General features: G+C 41.0%; 1 protein-coding gene across 5 annotated transcripts in view; it reads left to right on the top strand.

Annotated features, from left to right (window-relative positions):
* SV2B (synaptic vesicle glycoprotein 2B) overlaps positions 1 to 23,523 on the top strand; it is a 179,381-nt gene extending 155,858 nt beyond the window's left edge. For all 5 annotated transcript variants that reach the window (XM_053581748.1, XM_053581745.1, XM_053581747.1 and 2 more), the window contains exons 10-13: positions 2,122 to 2,255; positions 13,067 to 13,267; positions 17,980 to 18,139; positions 20,646 to 23,523. In XM_053581748.1, coding sequence (XP_053437723.1) covers positions 2,122 to 2,255; positions 13,067 to 13,267; positions 17,980 to 18,139; positions 20,646 to 20,829 — 679 coding nt within the window. In that variant the 3' untranslated portion in view covers positions 20,830 to 23,523. The remainder of the gene's footprint in view (positions 1 to 2,121; positions 2,256 to 13,066; positions 13,268 to 17,979; positions 18,140 to 20,645) is intronic.
* The last annotated feature ends 288 nt before the right edge of the window (positions 23,524 to 23,811 follow it).

A 23,811-nucleotide genomic window follows, 5' to 3' on the forward strand; every position in this document is an offset into this window, starting at 1 on the left:
TATATATTGGCCCCATCTCCTTTTTTCTCTTCTAACTTTGGCTTTTTATAACTCACTTGGAGATACATTTTTAAGGTCTGCCTGCGTCAGACCTAGCTCTGATTTATGGCTCTGCTTTCTCACCCACCCTTGGAAGAATATTAAAATATCACTGAAGGCCACATCACCAGCCTATTACTGTATTAAACAGAAGGATATATTAATAGAGACTGTCTCCAGGAATAACTCTCTTGAGAAAACACATCTAGCATACAAATTTTAAAATCAGAGGCATCTTCTTGTAACTAAAAGCTTGCCAATTATATTTCTATGGAAACCCAGAAAGTTTAATGATAGCTTCTGAAGGCCCCTGTTTAAAAGCCTGGAGCATATTTGACCCTGAGAAAAATCCTTCAAAAGAATTTGTTTTTCTTGACCAGTGATTCTCAAATTTTTGTTAGTTCACTAATCTGGTCTCTGCCACTGGTGCTTGTGGTTCAAGAAGTGTAGGTTGGAATTTAGGCAACTGTGCATTTAATAACTTCCTATTTTATTCTGATGTGAGTGGTCCGAGGACCTCTTTTGACAAACTCTTTCTCAGGACTTTTGTTTCGTGGGAGGTATTTGTGCAGAAGCTAATGACAGGTGGCTCGAGGTGGTTTAGAACATAAGGTAGCACAAAGGGGGAAAGGCACTGGTCATCATCTATGGTTGTGGAATGAATTATTTGGTGGCTTTGAAGGGAAACAATGACCCTCAGCACCTGTGCTGTCCCTGCCACTGTGATCTCCACTGTCTAATACTTGTCTGTTCGTACCTTTTTTTCTTCAACTACACTGAAGGGTAGAGACTGTGTCTTTCCTCTCTGTGTTCACCTCACTTAGTACCAGTACCTAGTACCAGGCTCAGGGTTTGTAGAAGAATGAGTATGTGAATGAATAGACACAAGTGAGGGAAGGAATGGGTGGTTGGGTTGTAATTATTCACAAATGAAAAGACACAGCCAAAGGCTTCCCATCTAGACACTTGACCAAGCTTAGTTAGCCAATGGAGGATGATGTTATTCTATGTGGGATATATTTTTCAATGCAATATTGTTCTTTCCCATTAAGGTTATGTAGGCGTTGGAGTAAGTAGTGCTGTGGCTCCCAAATGTGACTGTGTAATCACCTGGGTGCTTTGTCCCCTTACTAACTTTTGTTTTAATGGAAAAGTAATACATGCACTTGTTAGAAAGTGAAGATTGTTCATCTCCTTCTTAAGTCCATTGCACCTTCTCAAGACCAATCACATCTTCCAGTTTCTGGTATAACCTCTCCAAATATATGTGGAAGCCTATGCACCATACCCTTTCTTACACGCATGGTCACATGCTATAAACTCCATATTGCATCTTGATGTTTTCCCACATTACAATATATCTTAATGATTGTGCCGTACTAGTGCATATAGATTTCCTCCATTTACTAGAATAGTTACACAGTATTCCATCTGTCCATTTACTATGTGTGCATGTATGTAGTAATCCACTGTTGTTATAAGCAACGTTGTGATGAACATCATCGAGTGTATCTCTTTGAATTCATGAGCAAGCAGAAGCAAGGATAAATTCCTACAAGTAGTTTTCCTAGGTCAAAGGGAATGTGCATTTTAAATGCTGCAAAATTGCTCCCCAAGAGGCTGCACGGACTATATTCTACCAATAGTGTGAATGAAGTGCCTATTTCCCTTCATCTTTGTTGGTACAGTTTTAAAAATCAAGATTGTTAGACTGTCACAAATATATTGCTTGTGAGCCTTCTAGGACCAGCTCAGGATCCTGCATGTTTTTAAAGGATGTTATTTCCATCTCACACTGTTTCACATTTCTGCAGTTCTGATGCACAGGTTCCATCCCATTGACCTGCATTTGGGAACCTGAGGTTTCTGCAGAGCCCCATACATACCTGGGTGAAGCCCATCTCCACTGAAAACACAAAAAGCTAAGGACTGGGGAACTAATCTGGGTTGAAAGTAATATCTCAGCACCTCTGGCTTGCTTGCACTTCTCCCTTTTTTGCTTTCCTGTGTTTTCCACTTTGGTTTCAAAACTTTTTTTTTTTTCTCGGATGCGTTACTCAGGAGCTAATGTCTTTTCCACAGGTTCACAAAGATGTACTTTAAACATGTACTCTTTGAGGACACCTTCTTTGACGAGTGCTATTTCGAAGATGTTACGTCTACTGATACCTATTTCAAAAACTGCACCATCGAATCAACCATCTTTTATAACACAGGTAAGAACAGTGGCAGACTGGGTAGACTGTAATGAGGGTGAGCTGATGTTGTCTAAAAGTCAAAATGCTCAGGCATAGCTTCAAGAGTAGGAACTTATTCATAGACATCAGTGCCAAGCCTTGGAGGGGGAATGGGTTTAAGCCCTAGGTGTGGCATGAATTAGGTGCACAGCTTTTACCAAGGCACTTAATATAACTGTATCTCAGTTCTATCACATATAAAATGGAAACAAAAGTTCCAGCCAAATGAGACTGATGCTGTACCCTAAGTGTCTTTGGTAGGGACAAAGTAGGATGCGAATAAAACCCAACCTTCTAGGAAGGCTACATTTTATGTAGGGACTTTGATTTGCAAAACTGAAGACTCGTGTTCTTCCAATAATAAATGAAAACAGAAAGTTACATCTGTTCACATTTTGTGCATAAAGCAAGATGTCAATATTTAAATCATATTTTGAAATCATATTTTAGGTGAGGTCCCCCAGATACTCTCAGTTAGATGTAAGCATTCCACTTTGTATATCAAAATTAACACATTGTACCCCATAAATGCATTAATGTACACAGTTATGATTTAATAAAGAATAAAAAAATCATATTTTAAATCATACTGTTTTAGATCGCCATGATTAAAAAAACCTCAAAATTCCATCACTTCACTGCTCTTTGTTACTTTTACTACTCTCATTATAAATTAATAATATACCAAGTGGATTTGGGATTTAAGGAAATTAACTGAGCTTTCTCAAGGGCTTTACCTCAGTTGTCTTAGTTGGGATGTACTATCACCACCCCCATCTTACAGCTAAGCAAACGGAGAATTAAGCAACCTGCTCAAAGCCACGAGCAAATGGGGAAGTTTGGATTCGTTCCTCATTCGTTAGGCTCTGCAGTTGTGCTCTTTCCACTGAACTGCTTGCATTATGTCCAGATCTGTGCTTTATTCCTGGCATCAGCATGAAGAGGTAGTTTATCCAAGAATATCCTTTTCCTTGCAGATAATAGCCTCAAGAGCTTCAATATCTGGTCTCTAAATATCCCCCCAGTCTCTTAATTTGTTATGAGACTAACCTTCCTGAATTTAGAAGAGCAATAATGAGTTTCAGAAATTCACTATTTTTCACAGTCTAGCAAGGGACAGGGGTGAGGAAGGAGGGGAGAGGATGATTGGCAGGAGGAGGGAGGGCATTTGTGGGCTCTCACCTAATGTGCACACTGTGAGGGTGTTCAGCACATCCCCTGGGTGAAGGGCCCTTCTACAACTTGAACGGTACCTGGGAATTGAGAAAAATGTAACTTAAAAATTGGTACCCTCGTATTCATTTGAAAAAAAAAATAAAAGGAATTTATTATTTTTAAAATTAAAAATAGGCATATTCTTTTCTTTCTAGTTTTAATGATGCCTCTTCATTTGCATATTTTTAATATGGGGATCTTTGCAAACATGTGCAGTCAGGAGACGGCAGAGCTGGGAGGAGCAATGGAAACCATCGGGCACAGTTTCTAATTTGACAAGTAGAGGTTTAGGGAGGTTAAAGAGGTTCATGGTCAGTGCCAGCTCCCCAAATGAGGGTTTAGTGCTCTTTCTGTTAGGACAGCTGGTTTCAGAAGGTGTCAGAGGACTTGCAGACTGGCTCTAAAACAAAAATTTTTTAAAAAATTAAATCATAGCTGTGTACATTAATGAAATTATGGGGTACAATGTGCTGGTTTTATATACAATTTGAAATACTTTCATGAAAATGGTTAACATAGCCTTCACTGCATTTTCTTAGTTATTATGTTAAGACATTTATATTCTACACTTAGTAAATTTAACATGTACCCTTGTAAAATGCACCATAGGTGTGGTCCCACCAATTACCCTCCTCCCACCCATCCTACCCCCTCCCCCTCCTCTTTCCCTTCTTCTTGGGCTATAGTTGGGTTATAGCTTTCATATGAAGCTATAAATTGGTTTCATAGTGGGGCTGAGTACATTGGATACTTTTTCTTCCATTCTTGAGATACTTTGCTATGAAAACTATGTTCCAGCTCCATCCATGTAAACATGAAAGAGGTAAAGTCTCCATCTTTTTTAAGGCTGCATAATATTCCACAATTATTAATCCATTTGTGGATCGATGGGCACTTGCGCTTCTTCCATGACTTAGCAATTATGAATTGGGCTGCAATAAACATTCTGGTCAGATGTCTTTGTTATAAAGTGATTTTTGGTCTTCTGGATATACACCTCGTAGAGGAATTGAAGGATCAAATGGCAGGTCTACTTTTAGTTCCTTGAGTATTCTCCAAACTTCTTTCCGAAAAGGCCGTATTACTTTGCATTCCCACCAGCAGTGCAGAAGTGTTCCCTTTTCTCCACATCCACGCCAACATCTCTGGTTTTGGGATTTTGTGATGGGGGCTGATCTTACTGGAGTTAGATGATATCTCAAAGTAGTTTTGATTTGTATTTCTCTGATGATTAAGGATGATGAGCATTTTTTCATGTGTCTGTAGGCCGTGTGCCTGTCTTCTTCAGAGAAGTTTCTCTTCAAGTCCCTTGAGATGGAATCACTTATTCTTTTCTTGCTAATACATTTGAGTTCTCTTTGGATTCTGGTTATTAAACCTTTGTGGGAGACATAACCTGCAAATATCTTCTCCCAGTCTGAGGGCTGTCTGCTTGCTTTACTTACTGTGTTTTTTGGCTGTGCAGAAGCTTTTTAGTTTGATCAGATCCCAGTAATGTATTTTTGGTGTTTTGTCAATTGCCTGGGGGGGTCTTCCTCAAAAAATACTCACTCAGGCTGATTTCTTCAAGTGTTTTCCTTGCACTTCCTTCTAGTATTTTTATAGTTTCATGTCTTAAGTTTAAATCTTTAGTCCAGTGAGAGTCTATTTTAGTTAATGGTGAAAGGTGTGAGTCCAGTTTCAGTCTTCTACAGGTCACCAGCCAGTTCACACAGCACCATCTGTTAAATGGGGAATTTTTTCCCACTGAATGTTTTTAATTGGCTTATTGAAGATCAAATAACAGAAAGTAGCTGGGTTTATCTCTTGGTTCTCTATTCTGTTCTATACATCTACCTCTCTGTTTTTGTGCCAATACCATGCTGTTTTGATCACTATCAATTTATAGTATAGTCTGAGGTCTGGTAGCATGATTCCTCCTGCTTTGTTTTTATTTCTGAGTCATATCTTGGTTATTCAAGGATTTTTCTGATTCCATATAAAATGAAGTATTATTTTTTTGAGATCTTTAAAGTATGACAGTGGAGCTTTAATAGGGATTTAATTAAAACTGTATATTGCTTTGGGTAATATGGACATTTTTTTTTTTTTTTTTTTTTTTTTTTTAATTTGGCCGGGGCTGGGTTTGAACCCGCCACCTCCGGCATATGGGACTGGCGCCCTACCCGCTGAGCCACAGGCGCCGCCCCAGGTAATATGGACATTTTAACAATGTTGATTCTTCCCAGCCATGAGCATGGTATGTTTTTCCATTTGTTAACATCTCCAGCTATTTCTTTCCTTACAGTTTCATAGTTCTCTTTATAGAGATCTTTCACAACCATTGTTATGTAAACTCCCAATATTTCATCTTCTTTGGCACTACTGTGAAAGGAATAGAGTCCTTGACTGTTTTTTTCAGCTTGACTATTGTTGGTATATAAAAAGGCTTCAGATTTATGAGTACTGATTTTGTAACCTGAGATGCTGCTGTATTCCTTGATCACTTCTAAGAGTTTTGTAGTAGAATCCCTGGTGTTTTCCAGATATACAATCATATCATCTGTGAAGAGTGAAAGTTTGATCTCTTCTGACCCCGTATGGATACCCTTGATCACCTTTTCCTGCCTAATTGTGATGTCCAAGACTTACATTACAATGTTGAAAAGCAGTGGTGACAATGGGCAACCTTGCCCTGGTTCCTCATCTGAGTGGAAATGATTTCAATTTAACTCTATTCAAAACGATATTGGCTGTGTGTTTGCTGTAGATGGCCTTTATCAGTTTAAGAATTTCCCTTCTATACCAATTTTCTTAAGTGTTCTGATCATGAAAGGATGCTGGATATTATCAAAAGCTTTTTCTGCATCAATTGAAAGAATCATATGGTCTTTGTTTTTTAATTTGTTTATGTGATAAATTATATTTATATTATATTATGTGATGAATTATAAATCTATATATTTAGAGATTTATGTATATTGAAGCAGCCTTGAGACCCCCAAGTGGGATAAAACCCACTTAGTCATTGTATATAATTTGTTTGATGTGTTGCTGGATTCTGCTTGCTAGGATCTTGTTGAACATTTTTGCATCAATATTCATTTGTGATATTGGTCTATAATTTTCTTTTCTTGTTGGTTTTTTTCCTGGTTTGGGGATCAAGGTGATGTTTGCTTCATAGAATGTGTTGGGTAGTATTCCTTCTTTTTCTATATTTTGGAAAAGGTTGAGTAATATAGGTACTGGTTCCTCTTTAAAGGTTTGGTAGAATTCTGATGTGAAGCCATCTGGTCCCGGGCTTTCTTTTTAGGGAGATTTTGTATGGTTGATGCTATTTCAGAACTTGATATAGGTCTGTTCAACATTTTCACTTCATTCTGGCTAAGTCTTGGAAGGTGGTTTGCTTCCAAGTATTGGTCAGTTTCCTTCAGATTTTCATATTTCTGAGAATAAAGTTTCTTGTAATATTCATTGAGGATTTTTTGAATTTCTGAGGAGTCTGTTGTTATTTCATCTTTGTCATTTCTAATTGATGAAATTAGAGATTTTACTCTTTTATTCCTGGTTAGGTTAGCCAAAGGTTTATCTATTTTATTGACCTTTTCAAAAAACCAACTTTTTGGTTTATTGACCTGTTGTATAATTCTTTTGTTTTCAATTTCATTTAATTCTACTTGAATTTTGGTTATTTCTTTTCTTCTGCTGGGTTTGGGATTGGAATGTTCTTCCTTTTCCAGTTGCTTGAGATGTCCCATTATGTTGTTAACTTCCTCTCTTTCTGTTCTCTAGAGGAAGGCTTGCAATGCTATAAATTTCCCTCTTAGGACTGCCTTTGCGCTATCCCAGAGGTTCTGGTAATTCATGTCTTCATTATTGTTTTGTTCCAAAAATTTGGTAATTTCCTTCTTAATCTCATCTATGACCCAGCTATCATTCAGCATAAGGTGATTTAGTTTCCATGTTTTTGTATGAGTATGCAGATTCCTGTTGTTACTGAGTTCAACTTTTATTCCATGGTGGTCTGAGAAGATGCAAGGAATAATTTTTATTCTTTTAAATTTATCGAGGTTAGACTTGTGACCTAAAACGTGATCAATTTTGGAGGATGTTCCATGGGCTGATGAAAAGAATGTATATTCAGGTTTGTTAGGATGAAATGTTCTGTAGATGTCCATTAAATCCAATTGTTGAATGGTTAAGTTTAAGTCTAAAATTTCTTTGCTTAGTTTCTTATTGGAGGATCTAGCCAACATTGCCAAAGGGATGTAAAAATCTCTGACTATTATGGTGCTAAAGGAAATCAAGTTGCTCATGTCTGTTATAGTCTGTCTTATAAATTGAGGCACATTCTGGTTGGGTGCATAAATGTTAATAATTGAAATCTCATCATATTGAGTATTACCCTTAACAAATATGAGGTGACCATCCTTATCTTTCCTTATTTTTGTTGGTTTAAAGCCTATTGTATCTGAGAATAAAATTACAACACCTGCTTTTTTTTTATTTCCATTTGCCTGAATTATAGATGGCCATCCCTTCACCTTGAGTCTGTATTTATCTTTTAAGGTACAATGAGATTCTTGTATGCAGCAGATATCTGGCCTGAGTTTTTATATCCTGTCAGCCAACATGTGCTCTTTAGAGGACAATTTAAGCCATTCACATAATTAGGAGTATTGATAAGCCCGGTAGTATTTTGGGCATTGAGTTTTTCAAAATTCCAGTGGACATTTTTAATCCTTTTGCCAGTGTAGAAGTTGGAGTTTGATCAAAAGTTTCTGAGTGAGTTTACTTTGGTGGTAGAGCATTGTGCTTGTCATTGTGAGGATGGGTCTGAGAATATCCCAGAGAGCTGGTTTAGTTATGGCAAATTTCTTCAACATGTGAATGTCATTAAGGTATTTAATTTCTCCATCATAAATGAAATTCAGTTTAGTTGGATACAGGATCCTTGTGTTGAAAGTTATTTGTTTTAGGAAGTTAAAGGTCGATGACCATCCTTTTCTAGCTTGAAAAGTTTCAGCAGAGAGATCTGCAGTCATTCTAATGTTCTTCTCCTTTTAGGTTATGGTTTTCTTATGTCTGGCTGCTTGCAGAATTTTTTCCTTCATACTAACTTTGGCAAAGTTAATTACAATATGTCTGGGAGATGCTTTATTTGGATTGAGTCATGCTGGGGTTCTGAAACTGTCTGAATCTCTGGCCATGTCTGGGAAGTTCTCTTTGATTATCTCATGGAGTAGAGCATCTGGGCCTTTTGAAGCAACCTCGTTGCCTTCAGGAATTCCTTTAAGGCAAATATTAGTTTTTTGGGAATGATCCCACAGTTCTCTGAGAGAATGATCTGTTTTTGCTCTCTATTTCTCTTCGTCTTTGAGCATTTGGGAGTGGTCAAAAGCTTTGTCTTCAATGTCAGAAATCCTTTCTTCTGCCTGCTTCATTCTGTTACTGAGGGATTCTACTGTATTTCTCATATCGTGGAGGGCTGCAAATTCTTTTCTCAATGTGTCAAAATCTTTGGTGATTTTGTCTTTGAATTCATTGAATTCTTGAGTCTTTTGAATTATTCCTAGAATTTCTAATTCCAACTTTACTTCCATTCTGTTAATCTTATTTGCCATTCAAATTCTAAACTTGATTTCAGACATCTCAGCCATTTGTTTATGAATGGGATCTTCTGGTGTGTTCGTCCTTGTCATTCCTTGGGGGAGTCATCTACTCTGATTATTTGTGTTGCCAGAGTTTTTCCACTGATTCTGCCCCATGATTATTTTTCACTGCTTGGCTAGATGAGCAGGTAGGATAAAATTGGATTGGGGGCTCCCAGAGTAGTGATTAACCAACCCTTGCCCAAGAGCTGAGACTGGTGACTGCAGCTTTCCCCCTATAGCTTTGAAAACGACCCATACAGTACTACAGCCTGAGACACTAAAAACCTGCTTGGTGTGGTGGAGCTAGGTAGCTCTGTCTTGTATTCAGCTGGTCTCTGTCCAATCCTGGTGATCAATAACTCTGGGTTGAAGTCTCAGCTGTGGAGAAATACAAGCAAGTAAGACACCCCTCTCGCTATGGGCAACAACTAGAAAAGGAAAATCGAACCTTCCCACAACAACACAACCAGAGTACCACCTTGGATGCTTCTCATGTGATTGGCCCATATCAAAAGTTCCAAATCAATTGTCCCAGTCAGCACCAAGTCTCAAGTTGAAGAGTTCAAAAGGTCTCTAGCAACTAGATAGCAAGGATCTGCTGGCAGCTCGAGTGTGGCTCACTCTGGTGCTCCTTGGAGTCAGAAGGGCCCTCCCAGCAAATGATTTAGTCCAGGGAGGTTGGTGCCTCCTTCCCCACCTTGCATCTCTGTCACACCCAGTCACTGATAGCCCTGCAGGGCTGTGACTCAGTTGCCTCTAGTGAACAGATACTCCAGGGGTTTGCACCTGCCTGAATCACAAGGAAATCTGTATCTTTTAGCCAGGTCACTGCTCTCTGCCTCTATCCAGCAGGGGGAGGTGAGGCCTGACAATCTTGGGCGCTTGATGGAGGCTGGGGGGTGTTCACTCAGTTCCAGCCCTGCCCCTGATTGATGTTACTGATAGAATAGAACAACTTTGTCGGAATTTGTTTCTGTCCCTGCTAAATTCCTCTGCAGAAGAGAAGCTATTTTGAGTTCCCAGAACCTGTGCCTCAGGCCCTATTTTTACTCCTGCAGGTTTGTATTCGTAGCACGGTCAGCTCTATCCTTCTGCCTTCCTTTGTCTACAGGCTGATGATCCCCTGAGGGCCGGGTGCATCTTATGCTCAGTAAAGCGGTCCTCTGGGTCAGTTCTGCCCTGTGAATTTCTCGGCTCTGTGCATGAATTTTCTAGTCCCCACACTCCACCCAGGCCAGTACCGCCACAGGCAAACCCTTTACTCACGGGGCCTGTGTTTCAGTCCCAGATCTCTTCCGCGGTGGTTGCCATCTGAGAAGATGCCTGGCTTCATCTGGTTGCCCAAGGAGACAGGGGCTGTGGCTTCGGAATATCCGTGGGTGGGCTGTATTGTCAAAAATGGCTGCTGCTCTGAGCCTCAGGGCACTGCTGCTCCGGTGTGGTTCCCTCTCAGCTTAATGTAGTCTCCTCACTCCTGTGCCGCAGAATCAGTACTGACCAGCTGCAGTCCAGGCCCTGTCCCACCACTCGAGAAATCACCCAAGAATCTAGACTTCTGGGGGACAGGTCTCCAGACCTCAGAGTGAGAGTGGAGGGGAGTGCTGGGAGCTCAGAATTGCAGGTCGAAACACCAAACTCATTGAGACCAAATGAGCAAATAAACAGATAAAAAGGCTACCAGACACACAGCCCACAGATGTGCAAACAATTGGAAACACATAGACATACAGACAACAACAACAACAATAAACAACTACAATAAAAATAATGATAATCATAAAATAATTGAGAAAAAAGGGTAAAAAACATACAAACAAAACGAACAGTCAAACAAAAAGCCCTCTAGAAATCTGATGTTAGCACTCTCAGAAACCATAGGAAGGGAAGAAGAGGAAGAGAGAAGGGAGAAAAAAAAAAGTGGTGTTCATAAAAAAGTTAAAAAAGAAGAAAAAAAATTAAAAATAGAAAAGATAAAAATAAAAATATATAAAAAAATAATAAAAATTAATGATAGTTCCTCCAAGAAAATGATGAGAAAAAAAGGCACCAACCACAAAAATATTATTCTTGTATATATGTGGAAATATATATCTATATGTATGATGTAGGGATCAACTTTTGTAGGAAAATATTCATGCTGCAATATACTTTCTGGACACCAGGTGGTGCTGTGAGTGGTTCCCAGGCTTATACCTGATTCACAGTTTATACTGTTAACCACGGTAAACCCTACCTGGCCGATCGCCATTTTGGAGTTTCTGTAAAAGTTTTTTTACCTAATTGTGGTGCAACCTCAGCTGCTCTGTTCCAGACAGCACTCCTATCCAACCTCCCAACTCAGTGCAGGAGTCCACGCTTTACAAATCTTTCCACTCTGCTCCGGCATTCTTCTGCAAACTGGCAACTGCAATTGATTGTGGGGGAGAGTGCTGACTGCCTCTGGTCTCACTGCCACTGCAGCTGCAGCTGCAGCTGTGCAGAAACCTTATACTCAGTTTTTGTGGCTCAGAGTCTCACTTGAATCTGGAATTTTGAGTCCAGCCACCCGCCAGTTCACCGCGCAGCCTGTATTGCCAGCCCGCACCAACATTCCCCACCAGGATGGTCCGGTCTATTTAATCACTCCTGTTGTTCTGGGGGAAGGTGCCCGCCATTTCAGACAGTTCAAAATGTCTGTTTCCCAGGCGGGATCCCTTTCTTTCAATTTTCCATTGGGTTGCTTAGTTCCTTGTGATTCTGAGTGGCTCCCCTTTTGGGTGCCAAACTCTGCTCAGGAATAAATTTTCTTCAGTTGGGTTTTGCCAGGAATTGCAAGCTGCTGTCCTTTGTGAGGGAGGGGCCTGCCGGCCAGCATGGCCAAGCAGGGAAAATCTCTACAACAGAGTCTGTGGTTTTAAATTCCACCTCATAAACAGCAATCTGCCAGTCCAGCTGTCTGTCCACACCAATAATCCATGCAGGGAAAAGATCTAGACCCCCCTTCCTCTCACCTGATGACCTGGGAGAGGTGGGCTACACGTCCGTCCCATCCACCATCATGCTCTGCCGCCTCCCCTCTTTTTTCTCTCCCATTTTTCTTTCTGGACTATCTTTGTGTTTTATCATTTGTATGAATATGTAAACGTTTATATATTGGTCTCATAATAGTATTGAGGACATTGGATACTCCCCCCCCCATTTTTGAGATACTTTACTAAGAAGAGTATTTTCCAGCTCCATCCATGTAAACATAAAAGATGTAAAATCTCCCTTTTTATTGCTGCATCATATTCGATGGCATACATATACCACAATTTGTTCATCCATTCATGGGTTGATGGGCATTGAGGCTGCTTCCACAACTTGGCTATTGTAAAGTGGGCTGCAATAAACATTCTGGTGAAAACCTTGAAAGAAGAACTAGTACCTACATTACCTAACCTTTTCCAAAACATAGAAAAAGAAGGAATCTTCCCCAACACATTGTATGAAGTAAATATCACCTTAAACCCAAACCAGGAAAGGACCCAACAAAGAGAGAAAACTATAGACCAACATCATTAATGAATATTGATATCAAAATATTCAATAAGATCCTGGCAAACAGAATTCAATGATACATACAAGAAATTACACACCGCAATCAAGTTGGTTTTATCCCAGAGTTACAAGGTTGATTCAACATATGTAAATCTACAAATATAATACACCACATAAATAAAATAGAAAACAGAAGTGGTGTATTTTAATATGCCCCTCGGTGAATGTCACTTTCATTACTTATAGGAACTTGGACAGGTCATTCCATTTTGGGGAGTTTTTCTAGTCATCCATACCTGGCCACACATCATCTTGACTGTGAAGTTGACTAGCAAAAGTTGGAAAGGGGCGTCACTTCATCTCTGCCTCTGCCCTTCTTTCTCCTTCCACTTACATGAACCAGAAGTTTCCTTCTCTCCCCAGACCTCTATGAGCATAAATTCATCAACTGTCGGTTTATCAACTCCACCTTTCTGGAGCAGAAGGAGGGCTGCCACCTGGACGTGGAGCAAGACAACGACTTTCTGATTTACCTCGTCAGCTTCCTGGGCAGCCTGTCTGTCTTGCCTGGGAACATCATTTCTGCCCTGCTCATGGACAGAATCGGAAGGCTCAAGATGATCGGTGAGTTGTCAGTGGGTTCCAGTGGGCTGGAGTAGTGACTTTTGTGTGTATGAAAGTAGTAGAATTTTTCTTTTTATTAAAGAATTCTTGCATGGAAAACCAAATATGTAAGATTGAGCTTGCTTTTATAGAGCAAAAGATGCATGTCTGTGGAACTCCTGGGCTGCCTGGATATAATCTGAGACCTTTGTTCAGGCAGTAGATTTTCTTCATTTCCTGACCAAGAAACTCTGTGACAGTCACTTATTCTATTAGCACCTCAGTAGGAGTATTAAGTATATCCACCATACGTCTTCATAAGAGTATTGTCAGAAAAACATATGAAATGTTCTTCGATGATAGTTTGATGATTAAAGATGAATGTATTACTTTTATTATTTAATAGTAATAACAGTTTGGGCTTTGGAAAGTTGGGCAGACCCATGTTAAAATCCTATCACTTAAAGGCTGTTTGACTTAGAACTAGTTCCTTTACTTCTCAGGGCCTGGGTTTCCTTCTTTATGAGATGAGGAAACCTATAGCTAGCTGACAGGGTTTTGTGAGGACTGAATGTAAGATATCCCAGACATCTTCTAATGCGTAACACATTGTAGGTTCTCCAAAATGGTAGCTACCTTTTGGTATGCCTGCCTTCATTCATCCAGGGTCAGCAACAGTTTGTTACAGAAATATATGTTGTCCATGGTAAACAAGAAAGAAAATGTATGCATTTAGGGCCAGAGAATTTGTAAATTACAGTATGAGTCAGGGCCAGGCTTGGGGAGGTAGACAACATGTCAGTAAACATGCCATTAAGGGTCTGCCCTAGGGATGTGGTTGATTAGGAAAATTAATACCAAGCTTCCTAGCAGCAATGCAGAAGGGGAAACAAAACAAATCACATAATTATTTTGCTGGAGAAGAGAAAATTGATCAAGACCTCATGAGAAGGAAATCTTTTCCTGGCATCTGGCTCATATTGAATATCAGCATAAATAGTAGTATGCATATTCAGAATGGTGAACGTAAGAAATGCCTATGACTCCAGCTTTTTAATTTTGTGCTGAGGGTGGAGAGTCATCTTTTAGGAGTGACAGACTGAGTTCTCTGCTCCGTCAGGGCAGTGCCCTAATTAGTCCTGATGACCCCTGAGGGAAGGGACAATGGTTTACCAATTTCTGTAACCCCCATGCCTGCTGCAGGGCTTGCCATAGAGTTGACACTTAGTAATGATACTGAACTGACCTGAGCTGGTGAAGATGGCCTGTTTCTTAGGTGATCCTGAAGCCCCAAGCTTTTAGTAGAAGACCCTATAGGATGGCATCATATAAAAAATACTATAGGTGGGAGTCAGATGGCCCACTCTGATGAGAATATTTGCTCTGATGAGATAAGGGGTGTGAGAGCAGATGTGTGACACAGCTGCCATTTCCTTACCAGCCTTCTGAGTCCCAGTGGATTCTATGGTCAGGCCCTGAAGTGGCTGAGGAAGCTCGGGGGAAGAAAAGGCCTAAAGAAGTGGGGTGGGCAAACATGTAAATGAGTGTGGCCTTCTACCCACAACATGCCACACCCTCCTGCACAGAAGCAACGGGAAGGAGCAGGCGGGGCAGTGAGAGTGTGGACATCCTTTTCCTCGCCATTGAAACCCTTTTGTCGTGAATCCATCCCAGACCAAAAGTGACTTCTGTAGTGCTAAATAAAGGCATGCTCCACAAGTTAGAGCTCGAGCTGCTTGATAAATTGTTAGTGCCTCTATTCTGTTTGGGTGCTAGATACAAGCTCATTGAGCTCACATAGGGCCTTCTGTGCCTCTGTAGACAGTGGATCAACTACAGCACTTGCAGGGCACAGTGAACACAGGTGCTCACTCAGTGTCTAGTCTGCTGTAGGTTATGGGCTGTGGGTGGAATGCTTTGAGGCAGCCTTAACCCTGGCCCTCAGACCAACCCAGCTCTGGAATCTGCTGGTGTATCTTTGTCTTACTTACTCTTCTAGACCTTTCCCTGGGTGGAAGTAGCTTCTTGTTAACAGAACCATAGAAGTTTTCCCGATGAAGCTGTCACACACTCATTTATTCATTCAATAAACATTTATTTGCGCAGTTCTTCTTTGCCAGGCTGCATGGGAGGCAAGGGGAATGCAATGGTGATTTAGACAGGCAATGTCCTTGTGCTCTAGGTGCAAATGATCTGTTTGGAAGAGACAGACATAAACTAGAAATTTCATTCAACTAACCTGAAAAAACACTCCTTATAGGTCAGTCTGTGATCCAGAGTTCTGTAGATATTATATGTTGAACCCTCACAATAACCCTATGGGGTAGGTGGTATTTTTTTTTAATCAACATTTTCCAGATGGGAAAAGTAAGGCAGCTTACAGAGAGGTTAAGTGACTCTCTCAAGGTCAAATAGGTAGTGAGAGGTGAAGCTGCTATTTGAACTCATGCCTCTTGATAACAATGGGAATTATAAATACAGAAGTGCCGTGAGCCTTATGGACCTTTAGGAGGGACACCTCACACAGCTGAAGGGCCAGGGAAGACCTCCCTGTCATCTGATTTATTTGATGATAATGTCTTATACTCAACAAATGTTTGAGAACATTTATTCTAAGCCACACCCCACAACTGGCTCCTTTGGGGAATGGAGGCCTGGAGAGGGCATTGTGCTCAGGTCGCTTGTGGCCCTGCAGATGCCCACGTCCTCCCTTTCTATTGCTGACCTAACTATTTAGAAAGACGTTACCAGGCACTTGCCTATAGTCAGTCCTGCCTTCCCAGATTCCAGGTGGAGAGTTATCAGTTCCCAGCTCATCACCAAGCTTTGGCACTGGTCTTGAGGCTGAGCTTTCCCACCGAGGCCTTTCTCACTGAGGCCAGGCCAGCCTGATTGTTCTTGCCAACCAGAAATCTCCTTCCTCCAGCATCCTGATGCCTGGTGAGGCACCTATACCCTATTTCCCTGCTGGCTGTCTGGGGACCTGATTTCTTACCACCTTGCTGCTCTCCCTACTTCCACTCCATTTCAGCTATTAATATATTCCTCATCTGCAATCTGTTCTGTTACCGTCTGCATGCATTTTGGACTTGGAGCTTGCATCCCAAGCTCTCCTGGACTGGACCTACCAGATTTTGGCAGGATCTGGTCTCCAACCCACAGGTCAGATCTGCCCTTCTCTGCCCTGCTTGGGGCCCTTGTGGGGAGTCACCTTATAGGCTGCATACTGAGAGTCTAGGAGGGGAGAAAGAACTCACCCCTGCTGGTTCAGATGTAGAGATTTTACATGACTGGCCTGTAACATAGTGAACAAATAAGGCAGGTGAGGCACCTGGAAAGTAGCAAAAGTGGGAAACAGTTGCCACCTCTGTGGCTGTGGGGACAGAAGAGAAAATTGCATGCACCGATCTCAGTAGGGGCTGGAACCACAAGGAAGAGCTGCCTGCAGGGAACTGTGGTGCTGGCGGGGCACAGCCACTGCCGCAGACATCTTCTAATCCATATCAGGAGTTGGGGAGGAACACTGCAGCCTCTTTATCTTTCCAACTGATCAAGAAGTCCACAGGTTAGCACCCCAGAGAGAAAGCTGGGCTGAGAAGGCGCTGAAAGCTGGGCTGAGAAGACCTCTGGGTGGGGCTTTGGGTAAATGGAGACAACGGCACAACCTCTCTTTAGTAGCACATCTGCAGGCATATTCTCACTGGAGCGTAAGCTCCATGAGGGTGTTCTTAAAATTTGTTTTTTTACATTTAATCGACAAATTATAATTGTATCTACTTATGGGGTACAATGTGATGCTATGCTCTATCTATACAAGGTGGAATGATTAAACCAGGCTAATTAACGTATCTATCATCTCACATCCTTGTCATTTTGGTGGTGAGAAAATTTGAAATATATTATCAGCAATTTTGAATCATGCAGCACATTATTATTAACTGCAGTCACCATGCCACACAATAGATGTCAAAAATATACTCCTTCTGTCTTACTGAAACTTTATACCCTTTGGCCAACATCTCCCCACCTTCTCTGCACCACCCTCTTCCAGGCCCTGGGATCCAGCATTCTACCCTCTGTGTCTATGGGTTCACCCGCTTTAGATTCCCCATGCAAGTGAGATTGTGTGGGATTTGTCTTTCTGTGCCTGGCTTATTTCACTTCACATAATGTCCTCCAGCTTCATCCATGTTGTTACAAATAACAGAATTCCCTCCTTTTAAAGGTTTTCTTAAAGCATCATGCATGTTTACCACACCTTCTTTACCCATTCATCCACTGGGTGATTGGTGAACACTTAGGTTAATTCCATGTCTTGGCTATTGTGAATAACGCTGCAATGAATGTGAGAAGGAGGTTTTCTCTTTGACATACTGATTTCAAATTGAGAATGGGTTTTTGTAAGAGATATTGATGTATCTGAAGAGCCTATGCTGATGTCTGGCACATAATAGGTTCTCAACAAATACCCTCCAGGCCCCTTCCCCAGTCACTCTGGGGTGGTCAGCCCTTAGAACAGGGATTTCACAATCCTTCTTGGAGGTGAAATCTGGGGCTCTGATCCATGCAGAGGGCTCTAAGCCCACGGCCAGGGTGCCACATGAGGGTTCACGATGATAAACCTAGTACTTCAGGTAACCTGCTACTCCAGATGTACCTTTGGAGTGTCAGATGGGCCAGAACTGTGGGGCACAGGCTTCATGTTTCTTTCTGCTCTTGGACTCCCTCCGCAGGTGGCTCCATGCTAATCTCAGCAGTCTGCTGCTTCTTCCTGTTTTTTGGCAACAGTGAGTCTGCGATGATCGGCTGGCAGTGCCTGTTCTGTGGGACCAGCATTGCGGCCTGGAATGCTCTGGATGTGATCACAGTCGAGCTGTATCCCACCAACCAGAGGTCAGTTCTTTCCCGTGTTTCACCCTGGACCTTGTTTGGACATCTTTGGCCATAAGTCTCCTTGCTCATTAAATCCTGCACCATGCACGCCCATCATGGTCTTCCTGGTGTTCCTGAACCAGACCTCTCTGAGGCAGGGGGCTGTCGTAGACCTGGCAGTGGGCAGACAAGGCTTGATAGGGTGCAGTGGATGGCAAGAAGCAAAGGACAAGGGCAAACTGTGTCCAGGAGAGAAAACAGTGAAAAATGGGCAAAAAACACATGCCTCATGTAATCTACAAGAGAGGTGAGAATAGACCTGCCAATGGGAGAGGCGAAGAACTATTAATACAATAACACAGGTCAAGAGCAGGGCAAGAAGAAAAGGTGGGGGTGGGGCACAGAGGACCAGGGCGTTTGCCAAGCACGTGGCAGGGATGCTTGGGGTTGATTTTTATTTTGTGCAGGCCACATGGGAAGAGGCCTAGTTTAGAGGTGTAGGGTCAAGGCCATTACTTTTTAATTGTTTATCTTCTTGGAGGGAGAATTGTGAATTTTAAGGTTAGCAGATAAGAGACCCCATGCTCACAAAGGAATGTGAAAAGGTGTGGAGGGTGGATAAGTGACATTCTGCCAAAAAACCTTACTGATACTTCAGAAATTGGTGAGAGAGGTACTTGGATATAGGTAACTATGGAAAAGCACAACTTATCATATTTGGAGCCCTGTTCCTTTGTATCAGAGAGTTGTTAAATTTTACAAAAAATAAGGGGAATATTCATTATTATTTGAATGGGATGTGATTTTACATCTAGGAAACCTAAGAGAATTAACTAAAGAGACTTGGAGAAACAATAAGATAATTTGATCAAGTAGTCAGTAATAAAACTAACTTAATAATATATATATCGAAAATTAAAAATACAGTCAAAATTAACTTAATAACAACAGAAATCGTGAAACAATTAGGGGTCAATTTGATGAGTGAAACACATGAGGAAAACCAGAAAGCTTTTCTAAGAGATATAAAGGCAGACAAATATATTTGAAGATATGTATCATTTTGAATAATAGATTGTCTTACAAAAATGTCAAATTTTATTTATTCTCTAATTTAGAAAAGTCGTTGAAAATTCAATGAGGTTTTCCCTCTGGGAATTTGAAAAAAGTTTTGGAAAAACATAGGAGAGAAAATATCTGAGAAAATTCTAAAACAAACAAAAAGAATGGGCTGGTGATTATAAAGCTACAATGTGATACAGTTATAGACAAAAATATAAGAGGAATTTTAAGTCCAACAATATACCCACATTCTTAATAAACTTTTGGTATGAGAAAGAAACATTTTACTTCAGTTGGGGAGAGACAGTATGTAGTATTGGGAATATTGCCTCTGCATATTACCTAGGGTCCTGAAAGAACAAATGGTTAATAGCAGTTATCACTGGGATATTGACTTAGGGATAATAATTAGGATTGGGTTTTGCCGTGGGTGAGAGAAACTCCAAATAACTGCAGCTTTAAAAAGTAGGCATTTTATTTTTCTCTCCTACAAGAGAGTGGTAGGTAGGGCAGTTTCTTTCTATTTCATTATTCTTCTTTACCTGGATTCAGCCACGATCCAAGGTGAAACCATATGTGTTCCATGAAGCAGCTTATAAGAAAAAGAATGTCAAAGAACAGTGCAGAAAGTCCATTCATGACCTTGCTTAAGGAAGTTTCTCTGAAGCCATCATTTGCATTTATATCCCATTGGCCCAAACTAAGTCACATGGCCACACTCACAGCAAGGGAGTCTGGGAAATGTAGTCTTACATTTGGAGACATGCTATTTGAGGACATCTAGCAGTCTCTGCCACAAGAGGATTGAGAATGTTATTGGAAGAATAATTCCACTTTCTACCTTGAATACGTCTTCATTCTTTCAGGATTTTTGCAATATGCATACAGTACATGCAGTATTTGAAAAGAAAAAGAAAAAAAGCTTAGACGAAGCACTCTAAAATGTTAATGGCAGTGATTGCCTTTTAAGGAAGAGGGTAGACATCCCTGCATCTTTATTTATTTATTTATTTATTTTGAGACAGAGCTTTAAGCTGTCGCCTTGAGTAGAGTGCTGTGGCATCATTCCAACTCCTGGGCTCAAACGATTCTCCTGCCTCCGCCTCCCAAGCAGCTGGGACTACAGGCACCTGCCACAATGCCTGGCTATTTTTTGGTTGCAGCTGTCGTTGTTTGGTGGGCCCGGGCTTGATTTGAACCCACCAGCTCAGGTGTATGTGGCTGGCGCTTGAGCCACAGGCGCCGGGCCGACATCCCTGCATCTTTATATTATTTTGTATCTCCAAATATGATTAAGATGAAAATATGTTATTTTTATATTTAGGAAAAAATTCCTTCCCACATCTACTCCTACCCCACAGCCAGGAAAAGGAGGAAACCAGTCTCACTCGTATAATGAAGTCCATAATTTCAGAATCATTAGTTCCCATAATTTCAGAATTATTCCTTTCCTCTTCTTTTACAGGGCAACGGCCTTTGGCATCCTCAATGGATTATGCAAATTTGGCGCCATCCTGGGAAACACCATCTTTGCTTCTTTTGTTGGGATAACCAAAGTGGTCCCCATCCTTCTGGCTGCTGCTTCTCTGGTTGGGGGTGGTCTGATTGCTCTTCGACTGCCAGAGACTCGAGAACAAGTCCTGATGTGAATAATCCACGGGCAAAGGAAAGGTTGAAAGAATCTTGTCCGGGACACGTAAACACATCCACACCTCCCACCTAACACTGTCCAGAGGGCACCTTGGACAGCGCACGAGGAGAAGTTGATTTTGTGGCCCTTAGTTTAGCACCCACTTCAGCTGTCAATATGTTTGTAACTCGGGTGATTGATTTGGGGGTGCCCCGAGCCACCCTTAGAATCACAGAGCGGGGTGTTTGGCTTTAGGCCCTCCTAGCAAATAGTGTATGAGTGCACACACTATAAACGGGGGGTGTGCATTTTCCTAAGAGAAGGGCAAGGACTTATTCGCATTTCAAAAGAAATTTGAGAGTGAGAAACACTCAAGCTCCTCTACAAAGCTCCTTGGAGCCCAATGACTTAACAAATTGTCTTGGGTGGAAGTTTGAATCATTATATGAGCAAAGCTTGAAGTACAGGACACATATATTTTTACATTTAAAAGTATCACCTATCATATTTTCCACTTGCATATTGGCACAATAGCATTAAAAATACTCTGATATTGAAAACCAAATATTTGAACAATACTTAGAGTGATCTCTCTTTCCCCTAAGTGTCCTAAGCTTTCCATGGTGATTAGGTGATGAATTGAAGGATGATATTTATTTCTATTTTGCTCTAGTCAATGAAACTTAATGGGATGGGTGTTCTGTAAACTAAGTTTGTATATAACTTTATTTGGGGTTGATTGCCACAGATTGTTTCTGCAAATATTGCCAGCATTTTAGCCATATTTAGGGAGAACTTGGTGTTTGATGTCCCAGGACATTAGGCCTGATTAAATGAAATGCAAGCACAATTTCTTATAGCCATTTAACTTGCTGTCTGGAGGATGCACGTAACAAACTCATATTGTACAGTTCATTTAATCCAGGCAGTTTTCATTGTGTGGGTGGAGTACATAGTCCCTTTTCTCTCTTCCCCAGATCACTTGTGAAATGCAAGCTCCTTGTCTTCAATACTGGCATTGAACTTTGCTGCTTACCCATAAACAACACAGAGAAGTGTTCAGTGGCCTCTGGCGCTCTCTTTGTAGGCAAGAATCAAACCACACGGGGGACTGAGGGAGCAGTGGGAAGCATGGCCACAGTTCTTCCAAGTGTAAATACTTTCTGCTTGTTTTAGTGGTAAAAATGCTATCCACATTCGTTATGATGGTCGGGTCCCTTGAGAAATCTACGTTTATATTCAGGGCTTTTGAAACAAAGGCCATTGAGTGGGAATTAGGGAGCACAGTGTATGTCCGATATGTTCTTCTTCAGTGCTCTAAGAGAACTCTTTCCTGAAATCCAGTTTGGAACATGAATCAGGGACCTGGGTGGGGTGAGCAGCCCAGGACAAATTTCTCTGGCAAACATCAGCAGTAGACTGAAAACTACACAGAAGAGAAACAACTTGTCCCCCAGAGCTGTCTAGCAAGGGAAAGGACAGTGAGCTATGAACTCCTGCCACTGGAATTGAAGTTGCCTAGGCCCGGTGAACCTCAGTCTGCAAGAAGTAGTCCTTGGAGTTGATTTGCAATGCTCTCAATGGCTATAAAGTGCCACACTTTCCCTAGCAGAGATCTCCAAACATTTAAAACAGAATAATAATGGCTGCATTAAGTGTTTTCTCAGTTTTGTGTTGTGTGATAGCTTCAGACCATCTTTTGTAATTTTCTCAGTTGTCAGGTTGTCAGAGGTAAATTTTATGACATCTCTCCGCCATTGATTTGAGATCAGTTTTAATGGTTAAAATGTTTACTCGTTTTTTGAATCTCACCTGTTCGTTGAACTCTGATTTGACACCCTGATTTCCCCCTCCAAACATATGTAATATATAAATATTCCACTGTGTATTAATGTTTTTCTCTGTGTTTTGTAGGAGTTACCTAACATAGTATGTCCATACTAGGAGGCCTGATGTAACATAGTTGTAATATACTTTCCATATTCTTGTGATATGAAATACAGTGGCTAGGTTCATAAAAGAGCATTGTGTGTGTCTGAGATTATCACATCTGTTATAATATTCATTATTCTTCAATAGGATCATATAACTCGGTGAGAAGCTACCACTTAAGAAATTTACAAGATAGGTAGAGTCTGCATTTCTACTTAAGATGGATCATGTAAATTTAAAATCTAATAATTTTTGAGTGCTGGGGTGGCTATAATAATTTTGGGGTTAATGCTATGTGGTTTCCAAGCTCTAACTTCTATGTTATTTTTATGGCTTCTTAAACCAACCATCTAACCGACCAAGGGAAATTCTCATCTCATCCATCGCTTAGGCCTTTGTAAAGGGTGCAGCCAAGCTTTTCCTGTAAAGGATTATCTGGCATAAGTACCTGGCCACTTCTTAAATGCTGTCACTCCGCTGAGATAAATGTGTCTTTAAAAATAGTCTCTGGGGCAGGTCACTGGGGGATAACGCATAGCATTTTTGGTTATCCACTTCTTTTTCACTTCATTTACTACCCTGAGAAACTCCCAATGTCAGCCATAGAAGGTGAAAGGGAAGAGGCTCTCCTTGTTGAATGAATTTGTTCACAGTTCATGATGGTGTGTTTTACGATGCTCAGTTTGGGGGTAAGTAGTTGCTTTTCATAGTCTCAACTGTATTGTGTCATCTCCTGATGCTGATTTTTGACCTCATGTTTTATTAAAAATAATTAGTGAAACAGGTGTGCCTATCTGTGACATTTATAGCATACTAGCATTCTACCAAATAACCCCAAACCTAGCGTCCCCTGGTACCTTGTGTTAGTTCCTGAAAACTGATAATAAACATCACTGTCAGCAAACCTTGAAGAGCTGGGATTAGAGGTTGTTTTAAGCACAAAGGTCTCTTTTGTTTCCTAAATCACCTGAATCAGCTGAGAGAAACATTGAGAATCACTTCCTTCAACTTTTTGTATCGGTTATGGGGACCTTGAGAGGTTACAGTGATGACTGAGGTTGCATGTAGT

The sequence above is a fragment of the Nycticebus coucang genome, chromosome 2 (genome assembly GCF_027406575.1).
Source record: "Nycticebus coucang isolate mNycCou1 chromosome 2, mNycCou1.pri, whole genome shotgun sequence".
Taxonomy (NCBI): domain Eukaryota; kingdom Metazoa; phylum Chordata; class Mammalia; order Primates; family Lorisidae; genus Nycticebus; species Nycticebus coucang.